The sequence below is a fragment of the Rhineura floridana genome, chromosome 4 (assembly GCF_030035675.1).
Source record: "Rhineura floridana isolate rRhiFlo1 chromosome 4, rRhiFlo1.hap2, whole genome shotgun sequence".
Lineage (NCBI taxonomy): Eukaryota > Metazoa > Chordata > Lepidosauria > Squamata > Rhineuridae > Rhineura > Rhineura floridana.
The window spans coordinates 111047425-111068045 of NC_084483.1; the positions used below are offsets into that span (position 1 = coordinate 111047425).

The 20621-nt window shown below is 39.5% G+C and overlaps 1 protein-coding gene across 3 annotated transcripts in view; it reads left to right on the plus strand.

Moving 5' to 3' along the window:
* The window catches only part of PHACTR2 (phosphatase and actin regulator 2), a 227280-nt gene that overhangs the window by 191294 nt on the left and 15365 nt on the right, over positions 1 to 20621 (plus strand). For 2 of the 3 annotated variants that reach the window (XM_061624027.1, XM_061624028.1), the window contains exons 3-9: positions 2066 to 2146; positions 4353 to 4511; positions 7942 to 8193; positions 10461 to 11016; positions 13601 to 13806; positions 16158 to 16314; positions 17266 to 17321. In XM_061624027.1, the coding sequence (XP_061480011.1) occupies positions 2066 to 2146; positions 4353 to 4511; positions 7942 to 8193; positions 10461 to 11016; positions 13601 to 13806; positions 16158 to 16314; positions 17266 to 17321 (1467 nt within the window). The remainder of the gene's footprint in view (positions 1 to 2065; positions 2147 to 4352; positions 4512 to 7941; positions 8194 to 10460; positions 11017 to 13600; positions 13807 to 16157; positions 16315 to 17265; positions 17322 to 20621) is intronic. The other variant, XM_061624029.1, reaches the window with a different exon arrangement.

The following is a 20621-nucleotide window of genomic DNA, read 5'->3' on the forward strand; positions in this document are numbered from 1 at the left end:
TAAATCCACATGCTGCAAAAGCCACTTCTGCAAAAAGTACTTCTGCCTTTTTAAAAACGAAAGAAAGCAACATGTAGAAGGGAAAAATTGAGGTGAAGCAAAAGAAAAAAGATCAAGAAAGAGACATAAAAATGTTGAATGAAACAATAAGCAGGACAGATAGTATAGCTGTAACTTAGCAAGTCATGTGTGCATGCCTGGGACCTGATGTGAAAATATTCTGCTTGTTTTAAGCACTTAATGTCTGTCTAGTTCACTGATGTCCTGTTCTGAGTGAGGAGGAGATAGTGGCTTAAGAGAGCAGATAACCATGACGCATGGTAAAATCTCAGAAATGCTGCTAGGCGAGATAGATGATGAATGCACAGAGATTGGAGGTAGGAGTGGCAGGACTGATATAGAAATGGAAACATGAAATGAATCCACCTGAGCTAGCTTATGGATAGTGCTGGAGAAAAGTGAAATGCTTTATTATCTCACAGTGATAAGCAGTGGGTTAGGGGAAGGATTAAAGGAGTGGAAGAAGCAAATGTTTTTAACAACACATTAACAAGTTTGTTTTAAGAATTATGTTTATGTTTACAATTATATTGTTATTTACCTAAGGAAAATTTTGGAGGGCAGTTGAACTAAATACATAAAATGAATGAAATGTAATGTAATATCATGTTGGAGATTTACCAGGTTTTTTATCACTCAATCCCGTATGAAGGAAAGGGTAAATGAAGGTTAGAGGTTGAATTGGAAATGTTATTCACATGCCTTATTTTGTTTTTGATATTTAATAAAGATGTAATTAAAAATATAATTTTTTTTTAAAGGAGGGGTTATTAGCAAGTAATTTCCTGAAGGTCAACATGGAGAATCAGTAGGCCAAGGCTGATATGCCATACTTAAATTCACTTTGGGTATTCTAATCTCAAATAATGAATTGTAGCAAAATTTAGGGGGTTTGGATTGCATTATTTTGGCCTCACGTATACATGACCTGTGTTGCATGGTTGCAAATCTCCCATGGTTGGTTAGCATTCCTGTTGCACCATGGACCTCTGGTGTTCTGCATCTTAAGGGTCTCTTGCATTTTTCCTTTTGCAAGTATCACACCTCCTCCATCAGGGTCAGGTCAGTGATGCTAGCTTCAGAAGTAACAAGTTGCCTTCAAGGATTACTGAATCTTTCTTTCAGCAGAAATCTGACCATTTTTTATAAAGCAACATATGGCATAGTTCTTGGAAACTGTATAAAACGCAAGAGCGCAGAAAGTTACATAATTGACAGCCTGATGCATCACAGCATCAGAGATATTAAGGAAAGACCCCTTGTACAGACGCCCGTAAGACCTGGCTGAAACTGAAAGTCTTGAGACTGTAAGAAGCTGCCTCATACTGAGTAAGACCATTGATGTCCATCTAACTCAGTATTATATAACTGGCAGTGGCTCTCCAGGATTTCAGACATAGAGATGTGTGGAATTGAACCTGGGACATAAATACTTTACCACTGAGTTATGGCCCTTCCCCACCCTGAGAGCTTGAAGATAGCCATTATTTACAGGTCAGAGACCCCACTTCAAAGATCACTGTTTGTATTCATCATGGCATGTGCTCTCAAATGACTAGCTAGTGGCTTCTGTATAAGGGGATTTCCTGATGCATCAGGCTGTGTTTCCAAGCTCTATATCATACATAGTTTTATTTAAAAAGACATTTTTCTGCCTTTAGCTTGGATAGAAAGAATGTCTATCTGTCTCACAAACAGTGCCTAATCCGTGAATGTGTGAATCCACCATTACAAATTTGCTTAATATCTTTCTATTCTGGAGATTCATTGGCATTAAAAAAAAAAAAGCCTGTTAAAATATCAAGCAGCATTGCCGTTGTGCTCCTTTTCTTTGTAATGAATAAAAATACTTTGAAAGGCTATTGTTGAAGATAAAGGCTAAGGTTGTCTTTGTTTTTGTTCTTTTTAATATTATTCTTGCCCTGCATTTTAAAAATAATAAATATATATATATTTATATATATATTTAGTGAATGAATGTCTAACCTCTGTTTCTTTTTTTAAGTGCTGGAAAGAAAGATATCAACAAGGCAGAGCAGAGAGGAGCTGATAAGAAGGGGTGTCCTGAAGGAAATAACTGAACAAGGTGATGGCAAATAATATAGGCAATCACTAATAACTGTTACATGTCATTTAAATGATGGGCATTACAGCCCTGCTGCTGTTCCCATTATTTTGAACCTCAGAGATGATTGATACAGCCTTTAGTCCCGTAGCAAGGGACATATCCTTTCTAGCCAGGCTCATACCTGCTTGTGGCAAAACAATTATGTCGGAGCTCCATTGTTTGAGAGAGTGCACTAAACAGCAGTGTGTATTCATGACAGAATCTGTGAGCATATTTGACAAGTTCTCATGTCGGATGGCAGGGGTGGGGGAGCCTGCCACGCATCCAAGTGTTGTGTGAGGCAGTCCCCACTCAGAGGAGCTGCTGTTTGATATAGATTTTGGGGAAAGAACACATGCTTAAAGGACTCCTTGGCACAATCTCAAGAGGGAATCAACTGCTGCCAGTAAAACTGCCACATAATGCCGTTATCTATGGTGCAAGCACACTTGAAATACTGTGTCTAGTTGTGGTTGCCCCACCTTAAAAAAAGGGATTTTGTAGAGTTGGGACAAATGCAGAAAAGAACAACTAAAATGATCAAGGAACTTGATCCTATGAGGAGACGTTATAACATTTGGAACCTTTTGTTTTGGAAAAAGGTATATGGGGGGACATAGTAGAAGTGCATACAAGTGTTTACGGTGTGAAGAAAGTAGATAGAAAGAAGCTTTTCTTCCTTTCCCATAAAACTAGAATCTGGGGTTGTCCAATTAAATGGAATAGTGGGAAACAAAGTACTTCTTTACACAACACACAGTTAAACATGGAATGTACACTGCAAGATGTAATGATGGCCTCTTACTTAGACAATTTTACAAGGCAGTTAGACAGATTCATGGAGGATAGTGTTCCTGGTGGCTACTAGCCATGATGGCTGTGGACTACCTCCACTGTTGAAGGCAGTATGCCTCAGAATACCAGTTGCTGAGGAGCACAAGTGGACAAGAGTGCTGTTCTGCTCAGGTGGTGCTTGTAGGGCTGGGAATGATTTGCTCTGTGAAACCCAGAAGAGCTGCTGCCAGCTAATGTAGACAATACTGATGTAGATGGACCATTGGACTAACTCAGCAAGAGGCAGCGTCCTATGTTCTGCATAGTGTTTCCTGGTCAGAATGCGCTGAGATGGCTGAAGGTCTCTCATCATTTCACCCTGAGTAGGACATGAAGCAAGGTATTTTAGCATTTGGGCCTCAGTTTCATGTCTCTAAAACTATGCATTAATGCACGAATGTATGAAATTATTAACAGTTTATAGCATTTATGTGCAATGTAATTCATACAGTGATATTGTGAAACTTGGGCTGCGTTGTTCCAGCCATTTTCACAGAGACCTTTCTGGAGTTAGTGGCATGAAGCTTCCCAGCATGGTTGGCTGGTTGGTATATTGTTCATTATGATTTGTTCAATTATGATTTTGTTCAGTTAATTAGTTTGACTCGTGCTTTAAAACTGCATTTAGATTTTTGAGGATAAATGATAAAACAGGCAGTCTAACTACCAGAATTACCTCCTACCTCAATCTGATTGTATTCACAGCTATGCTTTTGGGTAATTCCCATTCCTTCTGTGCAGCTTGAACAAAAACTGTCCCAGGTTACAAAACTGCAAGGCCTGGTTCAGACTTAATAATCTTAGGCCAGTTAAGTTTTCCTGATTTCTTCAACCATTGTTTCCCATGATATCTGAACCAAAAAGTTCTGGTGTAAGAATCAAGATATCAAATCAGGAATATTAAACCTTTTTAATAGGTGAGACAGATGAATGCCCATAGAGCCATTACTGGCTGCTAATAAAATAGCATGATCAAACCAAACCTTTTTTTTTTAAAGGAGAGTTAAGCATATTCTTCATTCTTCCACTGAAATCAGTGGAACTTAAAAACGCTGTCTGTTGTGTGTACGTTAAAAAAAATGGCTTGCTCAGATTGAATATGAAGAGCCAAACTTTAGATGTCAGTGAGTGTTCTGGTAAACTAAGTATGCTTGGAATTCAAGAACTTATGAATGTAGAATCCTATGTTTTTTTATTTTCCTCAATATAGCTTCAAAACATTTCATGTATATCAAAATGTGACTCATTGCTGTATGTTGCTGAAAGCATTTTTAAAGAAGTGGGCAACCTGTAAATGGGAGGCTCTTAACTACACTGTCAAAGTTAGGCAGTGACTTTGTTTTCATTTCAGATGGAGGTGTAATGGTAAATTATGAAACTTCAAATGGCCACACGATAGTAATCACTGAAGAAGCCCTACAGGAAGAAAATGTCATAAGGACCCCAGAAGATAATAGCTCCGCATCTGCAAAAGAGCAAGTTCCAGATGAGAGAAAAGATGGTAAAAAAGGTAATTTACAATGCAACCTATCTTGATTTATTTCTCATTTTAAAAAACATAAGTAGATCATCTAATGTAAACAGTGCATATTATGAAAACTGCTCTGGCTGTAACAAGGAACACAAAGGAGAAAGTGGCTTTGCAGAAACAAGATGACAGTAAAAAAAAACCCTGATTCTTTTCAAACAGAAATATGAATTTAGTTTACCATGACTGGCGTCCTTAATAGCTTCAAACGTTCTGTTGCAAAAATAGAATATTTCTAGTATATCAACATTTTCTCACATATGATAGTTATGAGTAGTCAGTGCCTATTATCCATGATGTCTGACTCAAATCTCTCTGTTAAAAGATTGTATATTCAATGACTTGCTTGTGGTCTTCCCAGAGAAATCTAGTTGTTCCTGTAGGTAATAGAATGCTGGACTATATTGAACTTCTGGTTTACCTTAGCAAGGCAGGGTTTTTTTTAGGTTTTTAACCATAGGTTTCCATGGGTAAAGAAACGTGACAGATTTTAATATTCTAGCTAACTACAGGCAACACTCTGGAGTGGCCAAAAGGGTGATAAGGAAAAAAATCAATGGATGCTTAGTGAAGTGTGCATTCTAATAAACATTGGTGATTTATGAATATGGAACAAGAGATTTGTGGTAATTCCAGATTCATTTATAAAGTATATGTTTTCGCACATATATAGCATTTATGAGTGCATGCTGCTCATCTGTATGTTATCATCATGAAGGAGCTCCTTTCGATTTATTTATTTATTTATTTATTATATTTCTATACCGCCCAATAGCCGTAGCTCTCTGGGCGGTGCACAACATAAATTGCACTCAAGTAAATGAAGGCTGTGCCTAGACTCTTAATAGGTGATTGCCGTGTGTTTGATAAATAAGCATGGCACAAAATCATCCCTAAATCAGACCTAACAGCCTGATCCAGAGTTCATTCCAGCCATGTGAAAATACCCTGCAAATAGACACATAATATATTTCCTAGGAAAGATGTTGCTAGCTACAAAGAAAGTATATTCTCCTGAGAAGATCAATGACCTGTCACGTGATGTACAAATGAAGATGAAGGGCAGGATGGATCTTTTTCATTTAGCCTATGCTGCAGCAGATAGGTTCGTGTGTTATTTATTTATATATTTGAGGTTTTTAGAGTTCATGTTTCTAACCTTTTCTTTATCACTATGAGGGACTAAAACTTATTTAAAAACTAGGTCTGCAGTTCTGCTCATGGTTCTGTGCTCATAATTATAATCTCTCGGCCCATGTTAATCTTGTAACGTAGTGAGATTGTATATCTGATTTCTTTTCATGTGTAAAAAGGGGACTTTTCACAATGGCAGCAAATGAGCTGAACTATAATAATGAAATGTTGAATGCCTTGATGATTAGATCCTTATAGGCTGGTACATGAGCACAGGAAGAGTTAAGAGTGGTTTTCAAGCAAACATATTCCAGATAAAAAATTCTAGAAATGTTACATGCTTCTGAAGTTTTGTCGTCTTGCAGATGCTTTCTATATTTTGAGTTTTACTATTAGTAATAATGATGGGGTGTCAGCCATCCAAGAGACATGTTTAAAAGAAAGTTTGTTTTCTTGTGCAAAGATAATAATATCCTGATAGGTTTTCATCTGCTTGGATTTTGAGTAAATGATTATTGAGTGTATGCTAGATAAGAGAGCTTGCCCTGTATCTTTTATAAATCTGTCATCTGCTTTAAGAAATACTCTCAAACGCAAACAAACAAAAACACTAAAATCACCCAGCATGTATCAAGCGGCATTATAAGTATAAATGATTGCTGTCCTACAGTGATGTTGTAATAGCTGAGCACAGACCATTTCTGGACTTAATTTGGCCCAGAACTGGTCACAGAAGAGTTACGGTAGTTTAATTTTGGGGGTTACCAATTACAGTTTAAGAGGGGAGATTTTTCTGATGGTGACAAAATGGGCATGATTGCATACCATGCCTACTAACTAGGTATGTTGCATGCATGGGTGCCAACAGGGGTTTTTGGGCCCATAATACTGTATGTCAGTTGGGACCTTTGACCCACTTATAAAAGAAAAGAGGATACAGATTTGCATGAAATTTGTGTATGCTTAGTCTCAAATGCAAATTTGTATCATCTTTCGCAGGTGGAGTAGAGGGCCCCCCCAAAATCAGTGGCCACACACATAATAGAATATCTGACAGACAGAATGTGAACAGGTGAAGCCTTTCCCATAATTGTGTTTCTATATTAGAAAAGGCTTAACCTGCTAAATTTCTGCTTGCAATGCAGCTGTTAAATGCACAATAGTCATGCATTGTCTCAGTGCCAACCCAAAACCGAAGCCTAGTCTGCAATCCTGTACCCAAGTAAGCCCCATTAAACAGAAAGACTTACTTCTGTGTAGACATGTATACCATTGCTCTGTAAGCTAACTATACGTGAATTCTACAGTGCCTAGTCTTGAGCTCCTGCACAGAAGCAGACTAGTCTCTCTGTAAAGTTTCCACATTTTGCTTTTGGTGGTGGTGGGATTGTTCAACATCCACCCACGATTATTGTGTACTAGTATTTGCAATACTTATTAAGTTAAAATAACTTCTAGGGTGCACCTGATCTCAGATGAACGCATCACAAAAAGATGGTACTAGGAAAAAAGGAAGGGCAAACTAAAGGACTAGAAAATGAGACAGAGGCAGGGAAGGGGGAGGAGGAAATACCTGCTCTTTGGGACAGTGTCCAAACAACTCACTTGTCAATGTCAGCTTTGACTTCATTCATTGGCTAAAAGCACTGAAAGTCAGGAGCAGCTAGGTTGGCCCATCTCACAGAAATCCCTTAGAAGGGTACCAGTGCATTTTGCTTCATAACTTTCTAAGAGGGCTACAGACTTAATGTTTGTTTCTTTATTTAAAGGAAAGGTCAGAGTTTGGAGCCCCTGCTGGCTTTGCGTTTGGTACATTAGTACCCCATGTATCCTCTTCTCAAAGGCCCTTCTCACATGTGATACACATGGCTGTATTCAATTGTCTAACATACTGTTTGTTTTTACATACTAATTGTTTCTAGTAAGAATGCTGCTTATCTCTTGAGATAGGATTAGAGATCCAACAAGGGGCTGGAGAATTAGAGAAAATTCAGTTAAGAATGTTTGAGAAATATCTGTAAAATTATTGTAATAACACAAGCTATCTTCTTTCAATGAAAATGAAACTGCTAAAAAAAAGTAGTTCCCCTGCTTCTGCATTTTGAGAGCCAACCTGGATAGGCCCAGTGTAATTTGGGGGCAATCAAAAAAAAAAAACTAGCAAAAATGTTCCTGATTCTCAAGAGGTGGAACAGCATGAAGAAGTGTTTGTTTGTCTGGCTTACTGCCAATTGTTGTCCATTTGTCAGTGGCTTTCTGTTCACTTTCTCATTCTTAGAGAAACCTCTTCCTAAAGGTTCCGAAACAGCGGCGCCCCATGTGCCTCCTCCTCCTCCACCACCACCACCTCCTCCTAAATCTAAGCCTAAAGCTAAAAAAGCAACCATACCTCCAAAAAATGCTACTGCTGCTACTACTAGCCATAAGCCTAATGAAGTGCCACATGCTAAAAAAAAAGGCAAGGTTCCTGCTAAGCAGGCCTCTGCCCCGCCTCCCAAGCCAACAAGCCGCAGTGTGAATCGAGAAGCTGGTGAGTAGCCCATTGGATGTTCCATAATGCATGTTGTGTGTATTGACATAGGGGTGGCCAGCTCTAGATTCATGGAGCTTATTGCCTGCTTTCAATGTAAGAAATACTAGAGTGTGTGTGTGGTCGTTAACTAACTCTCCACTGTGCTCTAACACACTCTGCTGTCTAATGAATGCCATTGGCTATGCTTCCCAGCCCATTGTTGCCCACTGGTCACAATAACAAATGTTAAATCCCAGTGAGCAACAAGTCAGACTTGTGTAAAACGCCAGTTAACTTGTGAAAAATGGAGCAAGAGCAGTAACTTCATGAAAGCAGACATACGATAGTTGTTGGCTATGATAAGATATATGATAATAAGACTTGGGGAGGGTTCTTGTTTTTGATGCCTTCGTAATGCATGGTTGGGCAACATATGGCCCCTTATAGAGCAAGCAGCGGGATCCCAAGGCACATCTTGTGATTATCAAGCTGTTTTAGTAGGACCCTGGAAAATATTGGTTAGAATAATGTGCATTTCTAGCCCGAGATGGCCATTGAGGTCCATCTGAGCAAAACAACAAATAAACACAAAAAGGGTCGTTCAGTTTTGATAGCTACATCAGAAATATATCATGAAGCCAAGGGGTGTGGTTAATACCTGCATATCACTTTCACAAACACAACTGCCAAAATACATTTGATGAAAATAATACGCTTATTCACGGATGTTCAGTGATTTTTTTTCTTCAGAATCTGTTTCTCTCAAATGAGGAAAACTATGACTTAGCTTCTGAAAATCTTTATATATGGATTTCAAAATCATGCAACTTAGGACACAATGGAGGCTGGATGTCCTTTACTCATTTCCTTGTTTCTGATTTCCTTCCCCCAATGTTTCACAGTCATGCTTTCAAAAATACCTTAGCAGTAATGGGTGTGAAAAACCTGTTCTTTTGTTAAGTGTCCAAGAGTGCCAGATTCCATTAAAAGAAGCCCATGAAACTCAGAGGTAGCAAATTGCCTATGCCCGATTTTAGAGACACAGTAACAGGCAGCATGTAATTAGCATTTAGTTTCAACAGTAGCCCTGTGGGAATGCCACATTTGTACATCAGATTTGAAAGTGCTGGGTGGTGTGTATAGGGTTTTATTATCAGTTAAAAAAGAAAGAAAAGGGACTTCTAAAAATAATAATACAATGTTTCTTACCAGAAAATGTGGGAGATGAAATTTCCCCACTGTTCTCTTATCTCCCCATTCCGTGATTGCTCTCGATTCTTTAAATATAGTTAAGCAACTGGAAGTAAGCTGTGGAATCTTGCACAAATTCCCTTCATTGACCATAGTCACAGTTAAGTATTACTTCCACATCAGTGATCACCATAGATAGCATTAACTTCTGAAGCATGGTTTCTTAACATGCTTCAAACCTTTGTTTCAGTTACCTTGGTTAGCATTTACCACAGCTAATATTGGTGCCAATGGAAGTGTTCACATGCTGTGTTAAGCCATAAAACATGACCTATTGCGCACGAGACAATTACACCCACTTTCCTCCCCCTTGTTCATGCTGGGGAGGAACAAACATCTGAACCAGGGGCTGTGGTCTGCTTTGCTTCAAACAAATAAGCCAAGGTTGTTTTTTGGGGTTACTAAACATGGCTTACCATTTGGGGAAGGTCCATGGCTCAGTGGTAGAGGATCTACTTTACACAGAAGGTCCAAGCAAGACTCCTGCCTGGAACCATGGAGAGCCCCTGCCAGTCAGTGTAGACAATACTAGGCTAGATGGACCAATGGTCTGACTTAGTATAAGACAGCTTCCTATTCGTATTCATGATTCAGACTTAACACTAAGCCAAGGATTCTGGTTTTTTAGTCTCTGTGCACTCATGGGGAAGAATAAACCACCCCTCCTAGGCATAATCTTAGTAAATCATTTAACTATGGTTTACCATGATGTGCAAGCTGGGCTGATGTAGTGCTTAAAGCTGGCAGAAGATGGGCAGGAGGAATTTATGCTCCAAAGGTGATGAAAGGGAAGAGGTGCATGATCCAGCAACCAGCTGTCAATTGTATAACCATAGTCCCCTTGCTCAGTAAATATTTATGTCCTTACTACACATAGGAGCTGTAAATACTATCTATTTAGTTTTTCAAGTAAGGCTTTCCAGTATTAAGGTTGAAAATCAGTACAGTAATGTGAAGTGTGTTAACAGTACAAAAAAGAGCATTTACAAACCATTTTTGCAATGATGACATCTATGTGCTGTCTGTCATTTCAGCTAGTTCCTCACATGGAAAAAAAGTGCATATTTCCAAGGCATCATCTTCATCTCCTTCATCCACATCATCTCGCCCTCTAAAAACCTCTAAAGAGGCTACGTCAAGCAAGACAGGCACAGGGACACCCAGAGACAAGAAGAAGCATGGAAAACAGGTGACCATGCGAACACCTGCAAACGGGGATGTTTCTTCTGCCTCAAACACAGCAGTAGACAACTCAGAAACAAAGGTGGGAAACTCTAAACCAGAAGAGCCTCTCCGCATTGTTTCTGAAGCTGGAGACACAACCCAGCCTAGCACAGCTACTGTTCCTCCACCTCCTCCTGCTGTTCCACCACCGCCACCTCCTCCATTTATCCCAATTCTGTCTCCAGGTTCTCAGCCTTCTTGTCTCTCAGACATACAAGATGTGCCAGTTAGCACTGAAATAGCTCCGTCTGTCCCTGGCACAGATTCTAATGATCTTCATATGAAAACTGAAGCAGATATTGAAAGCTCTTCAGGCAGTGCTATCTTAGACAACAGCCTAGATATTGGGGGAGAAGACACAGAATGGTAAGACTACATGCTCTCAGGTAGCTATGATAACTTGCACAATGCAGCAATAGTTAGGGAGAGAATGGAATAATTCAGGCAGGCTTTCATATATATATATATACCTTAACCTAAAGTTTGAACTATGATTTGAAACTCAGATTTTGCTGAACTTTCTCTTTTTAATTATCACTTTAATTATATTTTCATACCACAAGCAAAGGTGGGGGGATGGGGACAGAATTTTATGCAATTCATAAAAAAAAATTACAGCAAAAAGTTTAGCAAAATTGCCAAGCATTTAAAATAAATTGGTTAGACTACCTTGACTCTCAAATCTGTATTTTAAAGTCTACAAAGAGGGCTCCAAAATTACAATTCACTATTTACTTGGAAGTGTTTTCTTCATATTGTTTGCTCATTCCTAAGGGTTGTAAACCCTCCTCTTAGTGCAGGTTGAGTGAATATGCCATAAGGCTCATATTTTTGTTTTAAAACAGGATGATTGTCAAAGACTGTGTAGTGAGGTGCCACCCCCATCCCCTGCAAATCCTAGGAAGGGCAATGGCAAAGCTGGCCTTGGTTCTCTTGAGCATCCCATTTGAGAGAGTTGGGCAGCAGGATGGCTGAGACAAGCTACAAGCCTGTTTGTGAGGTCGTCAGAGGGGTTATAAAGGCATCTGGTGAAGCATTGAATAATTCCTCTCTCTAAGGGAGGAAAGCTGAGGATGAATTAAGTTCACTCTCTGTTCTACAGAATGATGAATGTCCCAGAAAGGTTGGCAGGTATGGCTGATGTAGCCCCCTTTCTGAGTCTTGACTGCATTCTTAGGACATACAATTTCAGGAGTAGATGACCTTGGTAATGCTTCTATTCCAATGGCAGGCTGTACTCTTACAAACTGCCTTACTTTACCTTGTTTACTGAAACCTGGTATCAGGATCTTGCATTTCCCTGCTGCCATGCTGTGCAACAATGAAAACTGAATATTTTTTTAAAAAAGTGTTAAGTTCTGCTGTGTTTCTTGCTAATCTGAAGCTCTTTCAATTTTCCTGTGCTCAAAACAATAAAAATCCAGATCCTCCATAAATAAAACTCACATTGTGTGCTTAAAATCAATTCCACAACATAAAGCCAGGATGCCATTTGGAAACCAATCAAGGTCTTCACCCAGAAAAACACTTAACTCTGGAGTGATTGACACACAGGTTGTATAGAGTAGGGCAAAGCCTCGGGTTGCTGAATGTAATCCAAGAGTATCATGTTGCCCGGCTCTGGTGCAGATCATTTTTTAAAGAAAAGTTGTGCACATTTTCTCACTTTGGATAGATTTTTTCAATATGCATATTTACATATTGAATGTAACATCTGAATTACTGTATTCTTGTCCGGACATTTTTTTCTGAAGTGGTAATGGAGAAAGATGCAATGTGGTAGGTGGTGATGGTAGGCTATAAGATTTTATAGGTAGCAGAATATTATCAGAGGCCGTGAAGGTGCTTATGTGGAGCAGAGAAGCTCAAGTGTTTTCACAGTGAATCCTTATGTAGATGTTGAGTTAGTTTATATGTAACATCAAATCATGGAGCTCACAAACTCCCTCCTTTCCTCCAGTTCTCTAACTGCCAGGTTTACAGCAAACCATAGTTTGCTATTGCATCCAAATCAGGTAAACTATAATTTGCACAAACAGTTTGCCTTCAAATAAGAATTTTAAACCAAACTCAAACCAGGGGTGGCTTACATGACTCTGAGGATGGCTAAACCTTTCTTTGTCATTATATGTGTCCTGACCCACTATCTGCATATTTTTTAATTTTTTAAATTCATCTTCATAGTTATGAAAGCTACACATTTGCATTCCATTTATAAATGGAGGCTAGCTGAGAGTTTTAGGAATCCCAACGTCTCAAATGGAATCCTAAAAATAACGTTATCTACACTTCCCACAGTGTCTGTGTAGGAGGATACATGTTGCAGATATGCCATGCTACAGCAGTCCTCAATTATTGTAGTACATTTCTTTCTCTCTATGTAAGCACCAAGCAGAACTCTTCTAGCCTAATCTATGTGCTAATTATGTTTTCTAATCTCCCCCTTCTGTTTACTTTGTGGAAACAATTCATTTTTAGGTTTAAATACAGATTAATATTTTGTAAGAGTCAGCCATTTTGACACAGTGGTCTGGCTCACACCATCATTTGTTTAGATTAACTGTGGTTTATTTGTATGTTTAAACCCACATCAGCCAATGGTTTGCGCCCAGCAAAGCAGATACGAAACCATGGTTTGAAAGTGGCTTATACATCTCAGCCTAAATTAACAATGGCTTCTCATTATGTCCAAACCAGATATCCTGGCTTAATTCTCATCTAGTTACAGAAGTGTGAGGCAAAAGCCACTAGAAAGCTAAACTATCATGAGGCAAAACAAGCCACAGTTACTTGGTTTGTCAACAAACCACAGTTAAATAAACTGTGTCATGGCTTTATGTTTAAACACAACCATTGCCTCAGATTTGCATGTATGTAAGTGGCCCCCATGTCGTGTGTGTGTAGGTTTTGTGTTAATACTACAGCATTTCCCCCCCTTATGGGTCTACAGTTCTGTTACCAAAGAAGATCAGGAAAAAGAGAGCCCTGACCAATCAAGTCCTGCCCCAACAGATGAACCTTCTGAAGCCCTAAACACTCCAGAAAGTGAAAGCTTTAAAGAGAATCACACCAGTGACTCTGATTCAGATGGGCCTATCCTCTACACAGATGATGACGAAGATGATGAAGATGATGACAACGATGGGAATAGTGAAAGTAAGATGGCTTCATGCATGGCCATTAAGTAATGTTTACAATGGGGCAGGAGGGAGTGGTACTTGTTGAGCAGACAATTCTACTTCTGTGTCAAAGCAGTATATGCACACCCATGAACACCAGTTATTGCTTCTAGTAGCATTGTTGGTCAAGTTACTTCAGCAAATCAAGTATAACTATAGTGACGTAAACAGAATATAGTTGTATGCTTATGTGCATGCAGCCTATTATCTTATATTCTATTTCTGAACTTCAGGGAAGAGTGTTGTCCATAATGTAGCCAAAACAGCAGCACACATACACAAGACTAGGGGAACCCTGAGGTTTGCTGAACTACAAAAAGTTTTTAGAAAAAATAACATGAGGGAAAATGTGAAAACAGCCTCATAAGGATGGAATGTTGAGAGACTGAAGGGAAAAAACTGGCAGCTGGGTGGGAGTGGAATGGAGTGTCTGGAAAGGGAGGAGGGATGAAGGGAGACAGAAAAAACCAAAAAAAGTTACAGAGAGTACTGTCTCCTTGTCTGGATAGGTCATTTCCTGGTTCACAGTGAGATGTGAAGGCAGCCCATAGAAATTCATGGAATAATCCAAGGTTTTAATGTACCTGGGATTGGGCACAAGTATGTCTACTGCAGTTGGGGAAATGCCACAAAAAGTAGCAGCAAAGAAAAGAGTTCCTGCTCTTTGTAACCCTTTTAGTGTGAAACATTTTTTCTAAAAGTCTTTCTAATGCAAATTCCAAATACAATGCACTGCATTGCCCATATTGCAGGCTGGAAGGGACTGTGGCTGGGAGACAGTGGCTGCAGACTGCTTGCACTTTTAAATATTCAAAAGCTAAAAAAAATGCACATGGAAGACTCGCATTAGAGCAGAGGCTTCCGTCTAGTTTGTTTCAGCCCCCTCAACCACAGGATCAGGTAACACATGCACAGAAGGGAAGAACTGCAACATTTAGTTGCAGGACCCTGCTTGTACATTGTAATAACAAACTCAGTTTGTTGAATGCCTATTGATTTGGAAATGAAACAAGTCCACTTCTCTTCATACTTGAAGGGCTCCACAAGGCTAACCACTTCTGAGACTGGGCAATTTTAAAAAATAATGTATTTTATTTTATTTTTAAAAAATAAGTCCTAGTATTCTGAAGAGAAGCATTGGGTGAGGCAGCTGCAGCCATTGCCATATTAATTTCCCCAGAATGTCTCTAGGTTCCAATGAATGGCCCAGAGGCATTCTGGGAAAGTTAAGATGGTGGTGCTTCAGTCACTTTGCCTAGCATATCTCTTTTTAGCTCTAGGCTGCCTGCCAGCACAGCCCACCCTGTTGCCTGCCCTCTGCTGAGTTTGCTGGTGGAAACACCAAGGTGGTGGTGCTAAAGGTAGAAGCAGAGGGCCCCTTGCCGACGGCCCCCTCAAACCTAGTGCTGACCTTGGATATGCACCCCAGTTCTGGTCCTCTCCCCTGACAGGTTCTCCAGGTACCATCTCTCGTCATTTAGGACCCAGGTTAATACTTCAGGGTCTTTTTTGGTTCTCAATGATATCTAAGAACCTATTAATTACCTTTTCTCTACTGCTTTCTCTGGGGTTTTACCTGCTGGTCTTATTTACCTGTTCTGTCTATTGTTTTACATCATTGTTGTTTGTGTGTCATATCTTACATATTAGTATTATATTGTAAGCCTCTTTGAAGCTGTTTTGGAAAAGGAAATGGTATAAATGGTATACATAAAATATTAAATGTCACTGAAAGAAGCTAATGTCTGTGTATATAGGGAAAATTTTTAGTGTGGGTGTGGTGACAGTCTGTAGGAGAACAAATTAACTTTCTCCAGAAACCTTTGGTCTGGATCTTTCTGAGACCACAAAACTCATTGTTAAAAAAAATGTAAATATATAATAATGCATTTTAAATTTGTTTACAAATAATTACTTGTCAGTGATTGTTGATTGATGGACTGTTGGTTGTTTAAAATACGAAAATGCTTTAATGAGAGATGACTGAAAGTTCACCCTTGTCATGCAGCAAGTTGCTAAAGCTGAGGTTTTATATCAGGTAATTTCTTAGGCACTGGGGAAAGCTTGGGATCTTCTGGCCAAAACTAACTGGTAGGTTGTTCCTTTCTAAATTATTCAAGTTCTTGCGGGCATGAAATAGGTCAAAACTATTTTGCTTCTGATATCAGTTAAAATTCCTCCATTGAAAGGAACTAAAAGATAGAGGGTGTTCATGTGTTGCATTAAAACATTTTTGCTGGGGTTTGGCATGTTATAAACACAAACATAAATGAATGAATGAATGAACATTTCCTCCTGTTATCCTCTTCTTCCTCCATTCCATCCCAGGCTCTTTAGCAAGTAAAATACGTCGTAGGGATACCCTTGCAATCAAACTTGGCAACAGGCCATCGAAAAAAGAACTGGAAGACAAAAACATCTTGCAGAGAACATCTGAAGAGGAGAGGCAGGAAATCAGAAATCAGATCGGCACAAAGCTAGTGAGGTACCTGTTATAATTTGAGCAAGTTTGGGAGGTGGGACACTATGAAATAAATTGCATTTCATAATTATGAACCCACTACAGATGTCATACATGGTTTGACTGACTTTGTTTTCAATAGAATAGGAGGAATTTGCTGCCATTCTCCACCCCTCCCAACAAAAATAACACATATGTTAATCACTAATAACTTGACTGCATTCCAATTCCACTAATTCACACTTTTGGACAGAAGCTAGGCCAAATACAGGAAGCAAAACAAACAAACAAAGAATACTTCAGGCTGCTTCAGATTTTTGAGCTGAATCATTTTAACTGCATTTTATTTTAAATGGGTCTATGATAAGCACTTAGCTGGCTTGTAAAGACTGAGCTTCAGACAGGTTGGATAATTTTTCTGGTCAATGCATAACTTGCATTGATAAAACTTTTATGTGCTATCTCTGAAGTTATTTGACATGAATCAAAGAGCATTTTGCCTTAACTGAGCATGTTTTTTAATCTTTTGCCTGATGTCCTGGTCTTTTATTTTTCTCTTACATATTCCGAATAGGTTCCCTCATAAATTGCCTGAGCAAGTTGAAGTAAATGAGTGTTTTCCACTGTTAATTAATGGATTATTTGTTTTATTTCAGGTGAAGTGATATTTTCAAACTGTGTACATTCTAAAAGCAGGCATGTCACTGATTTGTGCAAAGGCAAGCCTATAGATGCCCAGCTGATTTTGTGGAAAGTTAAGGGGACTTCATACACACATTGGTATATTGATGCCTAAATGCTAAATATGCATTTGTTTCAAAACCCAGGTTAACCCCGTTCAATCACAAACTTAATATGTTCAGCCATCATGACTATAAATTGGCATTTGAAAATTTTGTTTTGAAAATAAATCCTGCTGAAACCTGTTGCATTGCAGTTATGTGTCTTAATAACTGGATTTTTTTGTTTTTGCAGGAGGCTTAGCCAGAGGCCTACCTCAGAAGAGCTAGAACAAAGAAACATCCTAAAGCGTAAGTGTTCCAGTCTGACTGATGTCTTTTAGAAAAACATGGCTCTTGCCAGGCCAAGTAGCAATAGAGTTATAGTTTGAGAGTGCTTGCACCTGAACAGCATTCTGGTGTTACAATTCCTGATCAACTTACAAACTTCATTGTGAATAAAGCAAAGGCTCAGAAGGCCAAAGTTTCTCATGGGACATTCCCCTGCTTATGTCAATAGCCCCTTGAATTTAGTTGAATTTCACTGGATACTTGGTTCTCATCCAAATAATTTCTTCTGTGCTACGACTTGGATCCAGCAAAACCCTTCTGTGAATTAAAGTGGCATAGGAAGATTATTTTTGCCGATTCTTTCTCCTCCCTGCAGCCCTCCATGTCGCCGTTCACACTATTCTGGAGGGTCGCACAACCCTTCAGAATAGAATCTGTGTGTATGTGTGTGAATACAGTGTATAAATAATTTATTTTACCTGGAGACTCTTTAAGATACTGCATGATCATATCAAATGCCAATCTGAAATCTGGGTCAAAGATTCAAATTTTAGAGCCTTTTCCAGAATTCTGAGCCACGACAGATGAATGCAGATAGTATATTGCATTGTACAGTGGCTTGAATCAAACATCTTATTTTGGGACCAAGGCATGTCATGCACTGGTTTTACAGCAAAGAGATTAAATATATTTAATCTTTCACAGTGAGTTTAGTTAATAGCCATTGTATATTTAGCAAATGGCAGATATGGAGCCTTAATGTCTGTGGGGCTTGCCGTGGTGCCAACACTGGCTTTCTAGAAACATGCTGTAGCTCTCTCTGCCAGCTGAGGCATATTAATGGTTACCTTTGCATGAAAAACCAGCAAACAGAATCTGCTTTCTGTAGCATTCCAGTACCTAGCTCTAGCTCTGTTTGTCTTTTCTTTTTCATTTCCCTAGCAAGCCTACAAAGTAATCTAAACATAACTAATCCCCAAAGGGACATGGTGGAAAATTTGGTTTTATGTTCCTGGATTACATTAGAGCACAAACCTGAATGGTCTGTGTGTGGCAAATAGTGAAATGGATGGATGGACATCCTGTTCAATTAAATAATAATAATAATAATAAAAACAAAATTTTATTTGTTAGTCGCCCATCTGTCTGACTTAACAGACACTCTGGGCGACTTACACAATATAAAATACAATTTAAAACATATTCATACAACAGTCACCATATTAAACAACAATACATCTAAACCACCCGTTAGTAATACAACATAATAGCCTAACCCACCCCAGAAATCCCGTAGGCCTGCCTGAATAACAAGGTCTTTAAGGCTCGACGAAAAGCCATCAGGGAAAAGGCATGTCGAAGGTCAAAAGGAAGCAAGTTCCAGAGGGTGGGGGCCACAACCGAGAAGGCCCTTTCTCTGGTCCGCACCAGCCTAGCTGTTTTCACCGGTGGGACCGAGAGAAGGTCTTGTGAGGCCGATCTTGTTTGGCGGCATATTTGGTGATACTGGAGGCGTTCCTTCAGATAAACTGGGCCAAAACCATTTAGGGTTTTAAAGGTTAATACCAACACCTTGAATTGGGCCCGGTATACAACTGGCAACAAAATAGATTGGAAAGTAACATGGCATAAAATGGCAGCATTTGCTTTATAAGTCTAAGATATTATATATAAAAATGATGCTGACAGATACATTCACTCTAAGGGCCAAGCTGAGCTGCGTTGTTTCTACAGTACTGTGACTGTGTAACTGCAAATATAACTCACAACTTAATCAGCAACTGCCACAACATCAGTCAACTCATTTTCAGCATCTTTGTGATGGTGAGGTAAATGAGTTATAAGTCATGGCTGTGATGCATCAATTGTGAGACCACTTTACCAAGAGTACAGCAAGTCCAAATGGTCTCTCATTTCCACATGTGCTATAAGTGATCATACGAACTACTGACTTGCTATCTTCTGAAGCCAAATATTTTATTTGGCATATCTGTTCAGAGTACTGTGAGTTGAATACTTCATGTGCATCACATCTAGCCTTTGTGCACATTCACATAATGGAGAATGTGCATACAGTCTGTCCATAAAGAGGGAATTGCCCACATTCCCTGGTCAATATACAGGCTATCCATGAGGCTTGCGGAATGTGTATATCATGTCTACATTTTGTACATTCTCTGGCCAATATGCATACACTTCAAGAAACATTCCCTTTGTTTCTATCATGAGTTCAGGGGTAGCAACCTGTTGCCCACATGCAACCCCTTGTCTAATTTTCTGTGGCTTGTGATGTCCCCTCCTGCCAATCAGCTGAGGAGCAACAAAAAGAGGGCATGGCTACAGCCTCCTTTTCCCTGATAGTCAGCTGTTCCCTGTTAAGTGGCTGAGCGGCAAGAGGGAGATTCAGGGTGATGTTCCCTGTTAAGTGGCTGAGCGGCAAGAGGGAGATTCAGGGTGATGTGAGATCTGCTTCTCCTCTCTTCCTCACTTCCAGTCCTGATTAAAATTGCTCCCTGGGGACACTGTGATTAAGCTTAGGAAAAAAAGTGGGGGATGTTCTTCACCGAGAGTGGGGGGTTAAATGTCCTCCCATGCTGCTCCTCTGATAGGCAGGGAACAACTGAGCAGCAGGAGGAAAGTAGCTGGTCTGCAGATTAAATTGATTTATTTGTAGTCCTGCCCCATTTCCCACCGCCTCAGGTGTTCCCTCCCAATGAGCTGAACATCATGACTCTGCAGCTATGCCCCTAGGGGTTAAATGATAGATCAGAGAGGTGTGTGTGTATGAATGGATATGGGGTTGAGGAGTCTGTGTGAATCCATTCACACTCACATACATTGCATCTACCCATCCACTGCGAGTGTAAGAGTGGATGGATGCTGTATGGAATTGTGTGTGAGAGAGTGGAATAGATCTTCCTTCCTTTCTTCCTCACTCCACCCCCCCCCCCAGTTTGTGTACGGACAGTGTGTTGTGTGAGAATGGAGTTAATACAGAGTTAACTATCTATAGTCCTGTCTCCTTTTCCCCATTGCTCATTGGGGGGCATTTTTTTGGACAGTATGCGTATTGACCACAGATTGTACAAAAGACCTGTCAAGAAATCCACATTACCAGAGGCCTGTTTATATATTGATCAGGAAATGTGCACAATTTCCTCTTCATGGACAGATTGTGTGCACATTCTTCATGTGGTATATGCATAATGGCTAGTTTTCACGCACATTTACCTCTCAACTCCCATTTCCTTTTAACATATCCACTGCTCAGTTTGCTGCCATCTATAGCCAGAATGGGATATTACTTTATCCAGCAGAAAT